Source organism: Archocentrus centrarchus, chromosome 12 (assembly GCF_007364275.1).
Source record: "Archocentrus centrarchus isolate MPI-CPG fArcCen1 chromosome 12, fArcCen1, whole genome shotgun sequence".
Lineage (NCBI taxonomy): Eukaryota > Metazoa > Chordata > Actinopteri > Cichliformes > Cichlidae > Archocentrus > Archocentrus centrarchus.
Window position 1 is genome coordinate 4,502,566 of NC_044357.1, and position 15,863 is coordinate 4,518,428.

The following is a 15,863-nucleotide window of genomic DNA, read 5'->3' on the forward strand; positions in this document are numbered from 1 at the left end:
CTAATAAACATACTTTCCTGCAGTGTACATCCAAAGTCTACATGGCCCTCATTCTGGATTAATGCAAATCTAAATTGTACTTGTAAAAACTTAAATGCAGGGAGATGACCTTGATGAAAAACAAGAGCACCACTGAGTGGATGCCAAGGCTCGGCTGCTTTGGATTCATAAAAGGGGGAAAGGTGGGAGGGGTACTGATCAACGTGCTGATATAGTAAAGTCAGTGAACAAGTCTGTGAAGTTTGAGGGGTCTAGCTTGAACTGTTTAGATCTATTGGGTCAGTTCTCAGTGAGAGCGTTCTCGGGTTATTGCGCTCACAAGGTTTTCAGAAAACTTGACCTCCGACCCTTAGCTTGAGGTCAAGTTTGCCGAGACTGTACGTGCATGTGTGTGTGTGTGTGTATGGATATGTGAGTGTGTATATCTACTTTTCTTCGATTTTTTTTTCATTTTTTTTCTTTTCTTCCTTTTGTCGGATCATCATTCCGATTGTGAAAAATGCCAGTCATAACAGGTGTAAAAAAAAAAAAAATTTGCCGAGAGTCTAACTCAGTCGAGATTTATAGAAGGTGTGAATTTGAACATCCTAGGTCACATCGTTCTCGAGTTATGGCCAACATTGGTGTTTTTGTGGACTCCTGCTGAAAGACTTTTTCTTTGAAAACAGCCGAGCTAAAAAAAACAGACCATTTGGACAAATGCTCAGTTTCACCAGCAGTTGCTTGAGGGTGATTTAAGTTACTGTTTAACTGCTTCTGTGATATGCAGATAATCCCACACAATACAGACAATTTACAGTTGTCATGAGTCATGACAGTGAAAGAAACTACAGTGGAACCTCAGACAGTAAGCTTTTGTTACTCAGAGCAGACAGAATAAGGCCAGGTCTCATTTATCAGTATGTGCGCCTCACGTGTTACGGCCCTGCGCAACACCTACCCGCCTTGTAGTGGCAGAGTCTATAGGCATTGTCAATGCTTAATTCTCAATTGTCTACACCTGACAAGGTGTGGATAAATGCATGCCTTTCTTTTTACTTGGTGAGATCACCAAGTAATTTAAAACAAAACTAATGTTTCTACAAACTCAGGTGTCAGTCTCCACTCTATGTTGCAGCTTAGTCAATGGAAATCTAAAGTCTCAACTGCAACGGTGGCACAACATCCATATGACTATACACAAACGTATACACAAACGTATTACCTGATCCTTCTCTGGCTTGTCAGAGAAGTCACTTAGGCTGTTGGAGGTGAGATTTCGGTGGGTTGTAGTTGGGCTACCTGCAGAGAGGGACAGATACTGTTAGGAAGAAAGAGGATAGGGAATTTTACAGAGCTTAAAATTAGATATTTTTGGTTGCGGAGGAAGAGTCAGGGCAAACAAAGGTATGAAGAAATTACATAAAAAGAGCCAGAAACCTCAGGAACAAGGTAAATGTGACAGGGCTTAAGACTGAAAAATGTCGGATGGTCAGAGAGAAGAGCGTGTGATAGACGGCTGTCTTAGAGCTGCTGTTTATAGATGTTAATAGCTGCTTAACCAGCAACTTGGGAATGACTGAGAACGTAAACTGTGGAAGTTTGATATGCTCCATTTACCCATCCACTGTTACTGACAATATTAGAGAACAGGGTCAATAACTATTTAACTTTTAGTTTGCAAATAAATATTTATCTTTGTCCAGCACATTAATATGTTTCCACAATGATTTGCTGAATAAACACATCAAGCTCTTTTTTTTTTAACACATTGGACTAAATGAAACTTCAACACTATTGCATTTTTTTTCCTCTCTATTCATATTTGCATATCTCCATGGACGCTAGTCTTTCATGGGACTACATTCCAACGATGCTGCTTTCAGCTAGAGGGCTGTGACCTCACTTACAGAGGTATCCCATGCTGGAGCTCCTCATGACCTCACATGGTTCCTCTGAGTCTTGTGGGTTTAAACAAGGCACGGGGTGCTCGAGGGGGTTGCGTGCTGCTGCGCCGCAGACGTAGGAAGTCAGAGAACGTACAGACCCGCCCCCCCATGAGAGGAAAAAAAAGGGAAAAAGAAAAGTACAGCAAAGATGGGGGAAACAGGAAGGAAAAGTGACAGGTTTGTATTAGAACAAGAAAAGCCTACAGCAGTAGTGAGAGTTACAGAAGAATAAGGAGGAAGTGTTTGGGTTAAGAAGGTGGGGGAAACGTACCATTCTCCTGGCTAGAAAACAGCCTACTCGCGCTGGAAACACTCTTGCCAATATCTGCAAGAGAGCGCAAGTTGGACTTCTTGGTCTGGTGGCGATGCTTTCTCAGCAGCGTGTACGTGACCTTCTCCTTCAGGTCCGCCTTCAACTGACCGCTCTCAATCTGGCTGTCAGTGATCATTTCTGTTAGAAGGATAGATCGAAGATCGAGAATAAGTAGTAATCAGGTTCTTCCAAGGCTTCAAGAGCGCTTTAGATCTAGTCAGCCTCGCTTACCGACAACCTGCGGCAGTGTGGCGGCCTCCAGGTCCAGCATGATCGTGCCCTTCTCAATGAAACCTTTCAGTTCCATCAAGCTATGCAAGGACAGCGTGGCCACGTGAGGTTTGCTCCAGCGCTCACCTCCCTTCTCCACCTTCTCCTCAAACTTGATCCATCTGGTCAGAGTGGGAGAAGAGGCGCAGAAGCAAAATATGTGTAAGCCATACTGTAATTGTACTTTGCTCAGATGGAGTAGCGAGTATAATTCTGATTGTTTTTATCTCCTTCAAGAAAGTTCCTTATAGTTAAGGTTAAAGTCAAAGGTTATGGTGGCTTTTGCAGGTTTAAAAATAAACAAAGGCGTCAAACAAATGGCGACAATATGGGCTCTCTCCTCTTTACAAAACAGCACCGCCATGTTTTGAATTGGTCACAGTTCACAATGCATGAATGTGGGATGCAGAAGAGCATAGAAATAAAAAATAAATCACTAGACATGAGAAAGTCTAATATATACTGGAATGGTGACAGCCTTCCACAACTTTCAGACCACATATTGCTCGGAGACAACGTTTAAACAGGACCCCGTTTTAACGTTTAAACTTTGCTGCCATGAATAAGCTCTGCCTTGAAGGTAAGGCTCAGGACAAGGACTCTTTTTAATAATAATGCCTCACATGTCACCACTACAAAGAACCATTCTCCTGAGGCCCGGGGATGGAGTTTCCTCTGGGGATAGAGTATCTCGCTGGCTGTGGTCCACGTGTCTGTGACCAGCCCTCTTGCTGGGAGAAGAGCCTGGCCACAGAGACAATGCAAGTCTTAAGAAATTCACTTACAAGTCCTTCCGTGTAACCCCATCTCTCTTTTCACAAAACAAGACTAAGAATCAGAAAAATACAACAGTTTGTCAAGTCATCACTGCGTCTGTGGTTCTCAAAGAATGCTCCATAGACAAAGCTTTACGCAATACTTGGATCCGTGGAAAAATACACAATAGTTGCTGAGATTTTCTAATTCACTCAATAACCAATGTGACTAGTAGAGAAAGTTTATGGTGCTTTTGTCTGGAGTTGTTTCCTAATAGCTCCTGATCCTGGACTACATAGCAGATAATTCTTAGCTAAAGAATCAGCTGGGCGATATTGCATTAGTGACCCATTAGGCATTGGTTATTTCATAATTATCTGTAAATCAATTAGACTGCACTACACTGAGAAAGAGTAGAGAAAGAGTGGGTAACGTCGAGGTAATCCTGAAGTAATGACTACATACTGAGTAACTAATTGGTTTAAAATGGGCAGGTACTACTTTGCGCTGTTCAGTGATCAGATTTAATCAGGAAAGACTCATGAAGAAAGTGGGGTGTGAAAGTGTTGATGAATAAATTATTTACCAGCTGCTTCATTAGCGTATAATCATTATGTACTATCGAGTACTACCTCCTGATCCATGACAAAAGTAACGATAATCAACTCATGAACTATCAGATCATTCCTGATTCACTCTTCACTTGTTTTTCAGGAACTAAGTCAGCTACTGTCTGTTTTATGAAGTCTTTTATGAAGAAAGGTTTTTTTCCACATATCATCAGGAGCATTGCTGTGAACAGGATAAATGGGTCAGATCAGAGGAGTTCAGATTTGAGATAATAAGAGTCTTTCCACTTATTAGAGAATAAAAGCTAGTATCACAAGTACCAATGGCTGGTAAGACTTTATCTTTGCAAAATGTTAGGGTGACAGTCTGGAATACCTGATGATTCATTGTTCTACCAAAACTATCGTTCTTCTATTACAATGAACAAAGAAAAGACCAATACGCCACAGGTGAATTAACAGAAATCCACTATAGTCAGGAGCATTAAAGAGTTTAGGGATTCGGCTTATAGATGTCAAAAGTTCACGTGTTCCTGTAACTTTAAATCCTATTCTGATCATGTGGGAGTTGCTGCCTTTTCCGGGTCTCACAGAGCAGGTACTATAGATCGCAATCAGATAAGAGTAGGCTGGGAGTTCACTGGGGTACTGCCTACTTCCCTACACACACAAAACATGATTATTTATAAGGGATTGTGTTCCAGTCACGGGATTGTGAGCCACTTCCCATGCCTCTTAAAGTAAAATTGGGTGGGCTGATAAGCTGAAAGCACATTTCCCTTAGCAGCTCACCTGGCCGTCTCCTTCCACTCCATCTCCTGCCCGTCCACTTCCAGCAGCTCGTCCAGCTCAGTGAAGAGCTGGGGAGGCGGTGGGCCATCATCCTCCTCTCCCAGGATAAACCGGATTCTCTCAGCAGGAGAAACTGCAAGCAGAAAGAAGTCAGAAGAAAAACAAATCAATCCCTTTACTGAATGCTCACTCATCTGAGTTTCATAGTAAGGCCTAGTTACTATCATTCTGTTAATCTATATATTATGTGTCTGCTGTGCGGCTTTCAAGTTTCCTGTGTAGGAGAGAAGTTGCAGCTGCAGAGCCACACATAGAAGACAAAGCTGAAACAGCTGATTGGTCTGACAATCTGGCACACATCTCTCCGACGTCAAACAAAATGTAAACACAATATTTTCTGTAAGCTTGTGTTTTAGCACTCAGGTTTTTGTTTTGGGGGCAGATTGAGCTGCAAAAAAGGTGAAAGTACATGACTGCATGAAAAGAGCAGTGTTATCTCGGCTGGAAGGAAACACACTGACAGCACGCCCACTTGAGGAAAAGTTTTTCAATAGAATACATTTTACTTCCTTCTGAGAAAGTTTAACAAGATTTTATTTTTCCAGTGAATATTAATAACTTCCACTGAATGTTCATCCTCCACATGTTTTTTTCTATTCAAAAATATGAAAACAGTGAAAGAATACGATGCCATGAGAGAGGGTGCTGTGACTGGACCGCCACAGTAGGATAGTCTGAGTCACTTTAAATTGTGTAACTATTGTTTTTATATTTAAGTTTTGATCTTGCTCTTAACCAAAAATAAAGCAGTGAGCTCTGTGTTTCACAGGAATCTGAATGACTAAGTGAAATGTGGAAAGAGCGACTTGTTCTTGTTAAGACTTCTACGAAAGTTGTGCAACCATGAAGCAAGGTGGAGATCAAGAGCAAGACACTAGAGGCTATTTATGAAGGTGCCTTGATTTACTGTACCTGTCAGGATGCTGCAGGTTGATAGCTTAAGGACGTAATAGCGCCTTTAACCTTTTAATCCTGAAACAGCGCACCAAAGCTTAATTTAGCTTAGTTGTTTTTAAAATAGTATAGCTGGAACAGTACTAATATAGAGAGCACATCTAATAATAGGCTATGTGAAGGTCAAGATCAGTGACCCAAAAGTGGATGAAACACCTTTAGGATCCCATCTTGTGTATGGGTAGGTCTCTTCAGTGGATCCAGCAAGGATGCAGAACTGAAACACCGGAGATCTTCAGGCCCATGGGACCTTTCTGCTTTCCTTTTGCAAATATGACTTATTGACACAATGCAGTGTACACAACACTCTTCACCTCTTGCATTTCACAACAGGTGTTATCAATGAAAACCAGACCTTTGTTGTGGTTACACACGACTTTCAAGTGGTCCGCTCCACAGTTCTTGCCAGAATCAACAGGATTATGTGCCAGGACAAAACAGCCAAAAATCCAACAAGTGCGAGGTTCTGTATGCAGTGTCTCACTGTGTGTGTGTGTGTGTGTGTGTGTGTGTGTGTGTGTGTGTGTGTGTGTGTGTGTGTGTGTGTGTGTGTGTGTGTGTGTGTGTTCGAGGGCACGTTTAAATAGGGATGACAGATTCAGTTAAAATCTGCTTCTGTCTTTAACCCCAAACACAAGTTCCATTTCTTACGGCCACCACGGTCAATTTTTATCTGAATTCTCAGAGCTTTTATCACTACAGATAAAATCGTTACAGCGGCTGAGTTTTCAAAAATGATGGTCTTAAATTCTTTTTTTTCGATGGAAAAATCCCATCACAGTAGATGTCTGTCTGAAAATAGCGTAACTAAAAGAAAGTCAGTTCACTAATACTCCACTGCCATGCTCGATACTATTTACTCTCACAGAAATGTATCATATTGTTGCTGCAGGCTTTTTGAATAGAGCTGCTGTTGACATTAGGGCCTGAATGATGTGTATTTTTCTACTTTTAAATTCAGACAAACCTTAAGCTATCATATTCAGCCATAAAGATCTAAAAAAAAACAAAAAACATGGTGTCTAACCAGATACTTTCTCTGAATGCAATTATCTTGGACTCCACTACTACTCCGAGGGAACTTGGGGGTGCTGATGAGAATAACTCACACAGTAAACAAATCTCCAGGACTTCCTTCGTTTATCTTCCAAAAGTATAAAAAGAGCCAGAGCCTTCAGTTATCAGGCCCTTCTCCTGTGTAGCCAGATCCCAATTTGGGTCCAGGAAACAGACAACCTTTTCATTTTTAAAATTCGATGTCAAACCATTTTTTCTGATAGAAGTTACATTGATTAGTTTTGCTGCATTATGCCCCAGCTGCAGGGAGACCTCACATCATGCACATAGCATCTCTCCTACAATGTTTTCTTCCCGTGGATTTCATGGTCCTACTGCATACTGCATTAACTTTGTGTTTACTCTCTCCTGCAGGTATCTCTGCCTCTGGAGCTGCATGTTCCTGACCTGCAGTTAATTGCTGTGCTAATGTGTTTGTTGTTTGCCATCTCTCGACGCTCATCTTTTTCACTTTCTCCTCACCCCAACCGGTTGCAGCAGACACACTCTCCCTGTGGCTGGCTCTACCTGTGGCTGGCTCTGCCTGAGGTCTTTTTCCATTAAAAACAATCGTTGGAATTTCTCTCTATAATATCATAAGATCATGACGTTACTTGCTATGTGAAATGTCCTGAGGTGACAGGTTATGATAACTAGCTATGAAGCTGTCCATTACTTTATTTCACAAATCCCTGAGTATTAGAAAAGCAACTAATTGATGAGGAATAATTCTACTGTGCATAGATGTTAGTTTTTGCAGCATTGTGGAAATGTAAACAAACTTTGTATGACTCAGACAGCAACCAGGCGGGGCCTGTGACATCTAGATGGAGAGATTAATGCGAGCAAAGCTCCTCTCATATCATGGCACCTTTCGATGACTAAGTACTCAGGCTGGTTTACATCTGAGCATAAGGTGTAGCAGAGGATTACAGCGTCAGAGGAGATTACTCAGGTGTGCGGCTGCTGCGAGAGCCTGTGAAAAGGCAGCTTGACGTTACACCGGCAAAACCGAGAAAGTTGCAACTGTAGCTCGTAAACAAATCCAAAATGTGGACAATGCATCCCATTGTGTCTATTCATCCATTCATGTCAGGCTGGCTCCCAGTGCTGCCCAAACCTGAGTAGTGAGTTGGATCTTTAAATGTCCGATCCATTTTCAAGCGTCTAGTTTTATTTTAGTGTACTTTTAGGAATTGGTTGTACTTTTAGGAAGGTAGCAGTTTCACAGACTAGCCCTTCAATGAAACAGTGAATTCATATTTGTCATAAGTTTCTCAATTTATATTCTGTTGATTTATTGTTGTCTGTGTGGGTTCTCTGTCATCCAGGTCATGGTAGTCTCTGGAGTTTAAAAAAAGGCAGCTGGACTTCTTTAAGTCTTTGAAGACCTACTGTGGCTCATGTAATGAAGTTTGAAGTCGCAGGTGTAAATATGAAACTGAAAATGAGCACAATCGATACCCTTTAAGGATTCATCTGAACTTTAAATATCAGTGGAATTACCCGTTTACATTGATCCTACTGGCCTTTGCGGCCGTGTTGTCATTGTTCACACCTGCCCTGATGAGTTGAGAGGTACATCCCTTTCTCAAACTTCCAAACCTTATATGTTACCCCCACAAGCACTAAGTACAGTACACCCTCTTATTATGCAAGTTTCCATCATTTCCACCACAATTTTATAGCGAAATCCAGTAGTAATACTAGTTTTTGGGACTCTTAAAAAAAAGTCATCCATCCATGAGGTTTGTGTGGAGCTACAGCGGTGGGGCTCTCCATTACAATTACACATATTTACTGTACACTGAAGCCAAATCACAATGTTGCCTTTGATGACTGTGGGTTTAATTCTTTCCCACCTGTCTTACCTAAATAAAAAAAATGTCTCTTCTCATTCATTAAATGCAAACTCGGTCTGTTCTAATTCTTCTGGTTGTAGAAAACAATCAGGGGATTAATGCTTCATCCATGCCAGTTTTCTAAGCCTCTCTGTAGGGACAGACAGGGTGTCTTTTCCCTATAGCAACACTAAGATTAGTCCTTCTTTATCCACACTGACGTTGCATCAATGCTCCTTGTCGTTCAGTCTTATTTATCTTGTTTAACATCTCTGTATCTTGATATGTGTATTGAATGTTCCGTTTTACCACTTAGCTTCTGAGAATCCTTTCCCACAAATCTCTGAGTGCTGTGTTAATCATCAAGGTGACAGATAACACCCCCCTTTATGTTTACTTGACACACATTAAGCCATTCCAGTGTCATTTTCAGATTAGTACTCGGCATGTTCCCATTCCCCTGCTCCATTTATTCAGTTGAGTGTAGGCTTCGCCTTAAAGAAAGCGAGTTCCCCACCCAGGCCTCCTTGCTCTACCTCCTTAACTATGGAAACACTGATATCCTGTAGCCTGTAATTTCCACTGGACTTGATCCAGCTGACTTAACAATCATCTCAGGAGTGATTTATCCATCACTTACATGGCTCTCCTAAATGATTATCTAAGCATCACATTAGTGTCAGCGGGACTCACTGAGAGGTTTGAGGATGTTCACATCTGCGTTCTCCCCATCGGACTTGGACCCTTCTGTGCTCTGTTCAGGTCGTTCCCGCTTCTCCTTGTGGCCGGACTTGCGTCTGTGGCGTCTCCTCCGGTGGAAGCTCTTGGGAACGTGCACACCGATGTACACAGTGTGGTGACCTGCCGTGACACAGCACAATACAGAGAATGCAGATCAGATTGCAATCAGAGTTGAAAAGGAAATCACGTTAATCCTGAAAGCTGATCATCTGCGTCGTCCACTAGCAATCAACACAGGCTTTATGATTTTTTGTTTGTTTGTTTTTTCTGAGGTTGAAACTCTTCTATTTCCCTGGTAGGCACACTATACCGTCACACTGCAAAACTAAATAAATGCCAACGACTTCCTAAACAGAGGCTCATACAGGAAATGATGATTTAAAGTCTCCGGGAAGTAATTAGAAAGAATAGTGGGTGTGAGGAGACCGGGATTAACTGAGCCAGTTAGTAATCCAGTTCTTTTCAACCATGCATTTCATAATCACGTCTCTTGAGGTTAAATAATATCTTTCATACTTGATGGTTAGTCTTGTTTTCTTGCAGAAACCAAAGTACAGCTGACGTGAACACGAAACCACACTCTTCCTCCAAACTCCCATGCAGGCGAGCAAAAGCTCTTGCAGCTACTGCATACACACAAACAGCTTGACATAATCCCCAAGCATTTTGCTTTGTGTTCATCTGAAAGTGGTGGTTTGTGAAGTATGTGGATGTCAAAGTAAATTCATGTGGGTGTCTCCAGCTGCATTCTTTTGTGGCTTTAGCTGACAGCCAGCACTGGACAGGATTAGAACACTTGAAGAGACATCTTCCTGTACAGAAACGTTAGCCAAGGTGGATAATATTTATCCTGTATGTTTAATTTTGTGCCGACACATTTGCGCAGGTCTGCATTGTGTATGTGTGATAAGACGGGGATACGTCAAGCTAAAAAGCTACAAAAATGTATCTTTACCTTCCACTTCCTCTTCATCACAGATATGTTTGACAAATGATGCTCCTCTGTCCAAGACCGCTTCATCCTCCATTCTAAAAAACATAAGAAAAAATGTATTAAATAAAGATCATCACATGGGACAGGATGACTTATGCTTGCAACAGTGCTTGTTCTTTGTAAATTTCTGTACTTGTTTAATGTAACCATACATCCCAGAAAAGACAGTTTTTACAGTTTGTACATTATCTGAAACACAACAAAACACATATCTTCTTCTTCTTCTTCTTCTTCTTTCAGCTGCTCCCTTTAAGGGTTGCCCCACATCCTCCTCTCTCACACCAACCCTCTGCATGTCCTCCTTCCCTACATCCATGAATCTTCTTTATGGTTTTCCTCTTTTCCTCCTATGCAGCAGCTCCATATTCAACATCCTCAGCCCAATATATTTATTATCCCTCCTCTGCACAGCCTGACCTCTCCCATTTTGTCTCCAAAGTGCAAAAAAACACACAAATGTTCCAAAAAAAAGAAAAAAAATCTTTAGATTAATTGAAACTCCAAATCACTGGGCTACTAACTAACCGATGCCATGTTTTTATTCTAATGCCCAGTACAGTGAAATTCATTTTTAAGAAAACAACAACAAAAGAAGAGAAAGAGGTCAACCCATGTGTGATATTAATATTTTTGACTTTAGCCACAGCACTCAGGCTTGCAAGTGATGTTTTATAAATAGATACAATGCCATGCAAAAGTCTCAAACCACCCCTCATTTCTTTGTATTTTGCTTCCAAGCAGTCAGACTTTCTTGTAATTGTTCATAGGGGTCTTGAGCAACAGTTCTCCGCACTCTCTGAAGGTCTTTCAAAGTTTTTCTTTGGACATTGGCTGCTTTTTCACTCATTTTCAGTCCAGTATCTGACATTTTCGGAGAAAAGGGTTTTTTGTTTGTTTGTTAAGCCACTTAACACTGACCTATGAGTCATTCAAGCATAAAAACGGGCATCTAGCGAAAGGATGAACCAATATTGTGTCTAAACATAACAGACAACTTAGCAAAGAGACAATTTTTGGCTGGATCTTTAGGCACTTTTTTTTCTTTTTTGCAGCCTGCTGCAAAAAAAGATTTATCCCCATGAAAAATGGCAAAGATACCACAGTTTGACAGACACATGGCAGCATTTTGCACTAACATGGTAATTCCTAAATAGACAAGTATAGGACAAAAGAAGACGTGTCCGGCTTAAAAAGCTTTGTATAGCAGATGAACAGTATCTGAAAGTCATGTCCTTAAGAAATAGGAAAAAAGACTCAGTGGAAGGGCGGCTGCTAAGAAGGGAAATAGGGAGGGAAGGCTGAGGTTTGCCAGGAGAGAGGCACAACAGTGACTGCCTGCACCCGCCTGTAAAACACGGTGGAGGCTCTGTCATGGTTTGGAGCTTCATTTCAGCCAGCAGTGTTGGGGGATCTTGTCAAAATTGATGGAATTATGAATGCAGAAAAGTACCGCAAACAAAATTAAAATGTACTGTAAAATTTAGAATGCGCTGGCATTTCAGATGTTGCTGCACACATGGGACCAAAGACGTCCCCTGAACTGCTGATACTTACAAGTCACACAGACCTGCATGGCTAGCTATTTTTTTGAATTGCAGATGTATAGGGGCATCTTCACCACGCAGAGGTCATTAGGTTTACTTGTAGATCAGAGACATCTTCCTAAACTTTGTGACCTTGAGTTCCCTTTGATCGTGCAGCTTCAATCTGTTTCGAAAGCTGGAAGGAATGCGGCTCCCACAGTCAAGCAAAGTGTAGACTAATCCCGGCTATGAAAGCAGGTTTAGAGCACATCATGTTGAGACTACTCTTCTCTCCAAAGCGGGTATATGAGAAACAATACACCTGATTCTTACTATGAAAAGGAGAGGGGGGGGGGGGGAGGCTGCAAATATTACTTAGCCTGTGCCTGTGTGTCAGTTTATTGCGTCAAACTGCAATAGAACTAAATATGCGTGTCACTATCAAATTAGGAGTTTTTCTGTTTTGGCAGTAGTTTTGTCCAACAACAAAAATAAATATTTGCTCTAGGATGCGTATCAAGAATGTCAATAAACACACGAACTGTTTCCATTCCCTACTAAACAATTTGAGGCTGAGGATGACACAGCACAGAGGGGACGGGAGCAGTGCACTAAATAAACAAAGGCAGGAAGGATACAGCATGTTCCTTTGATTGCACTCCGAGCTCATCATCTTCCCAGTGGATATAATCTCTGGCCTTAAGAACGATAGGAGCGTTACGCTGATAACAGATGCAACGTGGAGTAGCCAGCTCCCCGGATCAAAGTGTTGAGGAGTGGTTGGGCTTAGTACCAAGTTTATGTGCAATCTTTAACTTCTGCACCCTCTTTCTATTGCCCATTGTTGCTTAAAGAAAGAGTTTCCACATTGCACTGAGCGCATAAAATCAACACTATCATTTACTCTAGATTGCTTCCAGCGTTCTGTTCTGCTTGTTCTCATCTTCTTCCAACCCAGGACAGAGCGTACAGAAAATAGCACGAGCTTCAAAGAGCGCTCTGTATTCTTTGTACCTTGTACCTAACCAGACATATTAACAATGATCAGAAGAGACACATTATAAAAGCCTGGGGTGGCCCATTTTTAATTCATTCATGCACAATAACAGCTATTGTGTATGAATGAACTGCAATTCAGGATCTTTTTAGGAACACAGCTCGGGCATTTACTTCTACAACAGGTACCAAAGTGCTGGTGATGCAGTGGTAAGGATGAAAGCAGCTCATGTAGCATAGTGAAAAACCAGTGAGCACACAGGAGGGCAAAGTAAGCTCATGTTTCAGGTTTTACTGCTGGCTAAGGCAACTTCACAGAGCCACGTTAATCACTCCATGCTGTGGCCTCGGAGAGGGCTCACCTAACCATGAGAAACATACCACAGGTGGTTCACAGACATGCAGGATGCAGGAGAAATGTGCATCGTTCCTGTTTGGATTGGTGTGCTAAATGGAAAAAATATGGCTGGGGGGGGAGGAAACCTTAAATCTGTTCTTTAGCATTACCCAGAAAAGTCAAAATGACTTGTTGAATTTAAAATCAGATCAACGTGCATATCTTTTGTGTATAAAAACACAAAACAGATTAGATCTTACACCTCTTTATTTGCGTCAATTTAAATGCAGGAAATCTAATTGATCTTGTTTTTCATTTCCTGCTGTGGTTCTCTCTGCTTGATTAATCAAAAAGAAAGTCTGGGTGAAGGTTTTGAGCAACCAGCTGCATCCATCTCTCACTGTTAACTTTCCCGTTTGTTTTAGTTCTCGGTGACCTCGTTGCGTCTGGATAAACCTGTCAGTGCGTGAGGAGCCAGGATCAGCTGTTAGGGATCAGGGATCATCCCCATCTCTTTACAGAATGACGCACCCATTCCCAACAGCCAGGTTTGCCATCAGGGTAGATGCCCTCAGCACCGTTGGAGCAAAAACCTGTATAGTGGTCAGTTAAAAGCCTCAAAGTGATATTCTACACGTCACTGTAAAACATTGGATTGCAGTGAAAATCTTTGACGTGCACAAACAAACAAATTTTGCGGCCTTGATTCACTGATTCATTACCTCGAAGGAACAGAGGGGATGATGAACTTTAGCAATATAACATGGTTATTACCCATTTGGACTTTCAGCAGCTTTCATGTGACTTTGAAGGCATCAAGCTGAGCGCAGGTGATAATATAGGAACATCCACCTATATAGAGTATTGCAATAATAAAACCATTGTATTGTCAGCATTTTACTTAAAATATTAGTATTGCATTATTGCAGCATACTGTTAAGCCTAATATTATTGAGATATAACCGCTGACAACACTAAGTTATTTATTAACTGGTAACCACCTACTTATTACCAATTAATACAAATATTATTACTTTTATTACCTTATCATTGTTGAACTTTAATATGAAGTGTAATAAATAAATGGACATATCGCTAGTACAGTCAAGAGATTATTTGACTATTATGCAACAACCAAAGAGTAGTTAACTCAGTGCCCTTTAGGTCTAACTTTTGGAATTTTCTTTAGTAGCACACAAAGGAACAAGAAAACTGACAGATATCTAATTGGTGAAAATATCTTTGCGCAGAACACAAAAGAGCATTTCAAGTTCCAGTTAACACCCAGGAGAAGTCCCACAGGTATGTGTACCAGAACAAAAGGAATAGTAAAAAAAAATAAAACATTTCCCTGTTGCAAAACCAGATGTCACAATCTCAAAGAAAGAGGCACTGGAACGAGGAATCGGCTGGCATTTTTATGGTTTCTGCTGACAAGGCACAACAGGGCCCAATAGGTCACTTCTGCTTTCTTTCGTCGTTACTCGGAGAGGGTGTCACGCTCACCCATTAGGTGACTGCGCGTCACCTAATGGGTGCCTCGCCTATTCCGAGGGGATTGCATTTTTAAGCCAAAAATATCTGTAACCAGTTACTGTGAATGACGCGCTTGTAAGGAAAGTGCAGAGTAAGTGGATTTTCCCGTTTGATAGTATTGTGAAGTCTGATGCACATGTGTCCACACGTGGGCCAACGCTGAATGTGGATTTTAGGGGTGTCATATTGTACACCACAGGGAGTGTGCGCGACGCGCGCTACGTATTACGCACGGCTTTATTCAGAAAGATGCAGTGCAGAAGATATCTCCGACACTTGCCCTGCGCTCTCCTCTCCCTAATTAACAGCGACAGCTTCTTGGAAAATAGATTAGTCCGTTCATAGCCACAGCAGTGCGGCGACTGTGGCTTATCTATCCAAGGGTGCCACTTGGATGAATGAACTTGTTTCATAAAGATTAGTAGTCTTATAAATAGCCTACATGTAGTGTTACCATGACATGGCATCACTGGGAAATTAAACTTAGAGAAGCCACGCAAAGATCAGATTTACGCACCCTCTGATGCTTTCAATGTGTCTAATTTCTTATTCAGAGGTGAGCGATATTCCTGACGCCTCATTTACTGACCGCACTTGCCGGGAAATAGCCAAAATCTGTGGATTGATTGCTACAAGGTAAAACTCCCACCATATCCAGTTTTCAGTTTCACAAGGCGAGCGATCACACACTTACTTGCTCTTGTCGGAATTCATCGTGACGAATTTCGCCCTCCGGGATGATCAGCTCGGCGTCCACCTGTCGTCCTCTTGAGTTTCGAGTTGTACTAGTTGTTGTGTGTTTGCAGATCGTTACCTAATCGAGCTGCTGCGCGCTTAAAGTGAATAAAAGTAAGAAAGCAAGTCGAGGAGCTGCGGCTATCTCGCTGGGATGATCTCTTCGACCCTACAAATCGAACCTAACGCATAATACACGATCGTCATATCTAAACGGACCTGCACACGTAGTACCCAGGTAACATCTTGGCCCAAGTGCCAGTTTGGAAGTGCCACGGGAGCCTTTGTGTGGCGCGTGTCTTCTCCCATATTTAAAGTACCATCCTCCTCCTGCGTGACGCCACGCGGGGGGCGGAGGTCAGAAAGTTATTGCTGGGTGACGCGCCAGCCTTAAACTTGACAAATTGTTTCTCCACTGTTTCACTAAACAAACTTTCACCACATAGAAATATGACTGTTTTT

At 41.7% G+C, this 15,863-nt stretch overlaps 1 protein-coding gene across 4 annotated transcripts in view; it reads right to left on the bottom strand.

Moving 5' to 3' along the window:
- LOC115789682 (electrogenic sodium bicarbonate cotransporter 1-like) overlaps positions 1-15,701 on the bottom strand; it is a 30,780-nt gene extending 15,079 nt beyond the window's left edge. For 2 of the 4 annotated variants that reach the window (XM_030743198.1, XM_030743199.1), the window contains exons 1-8: positions 15,361-15,701; positions 10,236-10,309; positions 9,233-9,400; positions 4,629-4,761; positions 2,473-2,633; positions 2,200-2,379; positions 1,890-1,988; positions 1,205-1,281 (exon numbers count right to left, since the gene is read on the bottom strand). In XM_030743198.1, coding sequence (XP_030599058.1) covers positions 1,205-1,281; positions 1,890-1,988; positions 2,200-2,379; positions 2,473-2,633; positions 4,629-4,761; positions 9,233-9,400; positions 10,236-10,309; positions 15,361-15,380 — 912 coding nt within the window. In that variant the 5' untranslated portion in view covers positions 15,381-15,701. The remainder of the gene's footprint in view (positions 1-1,204; positions 1,282-1,889; positions 1,989-2,199; positions 2,380-2,472; positions 2,634-4,628; positions 4,762-9,232; positions 9,401-10,235; positions 10,310-15,360) is intronic. The other 2 variants (XM_030743200.1, XM_030743201.1) reach the window with 1 other exon arrangement.
- Positions 15,702-15,863: the final 162 nt, after the last annotated feature.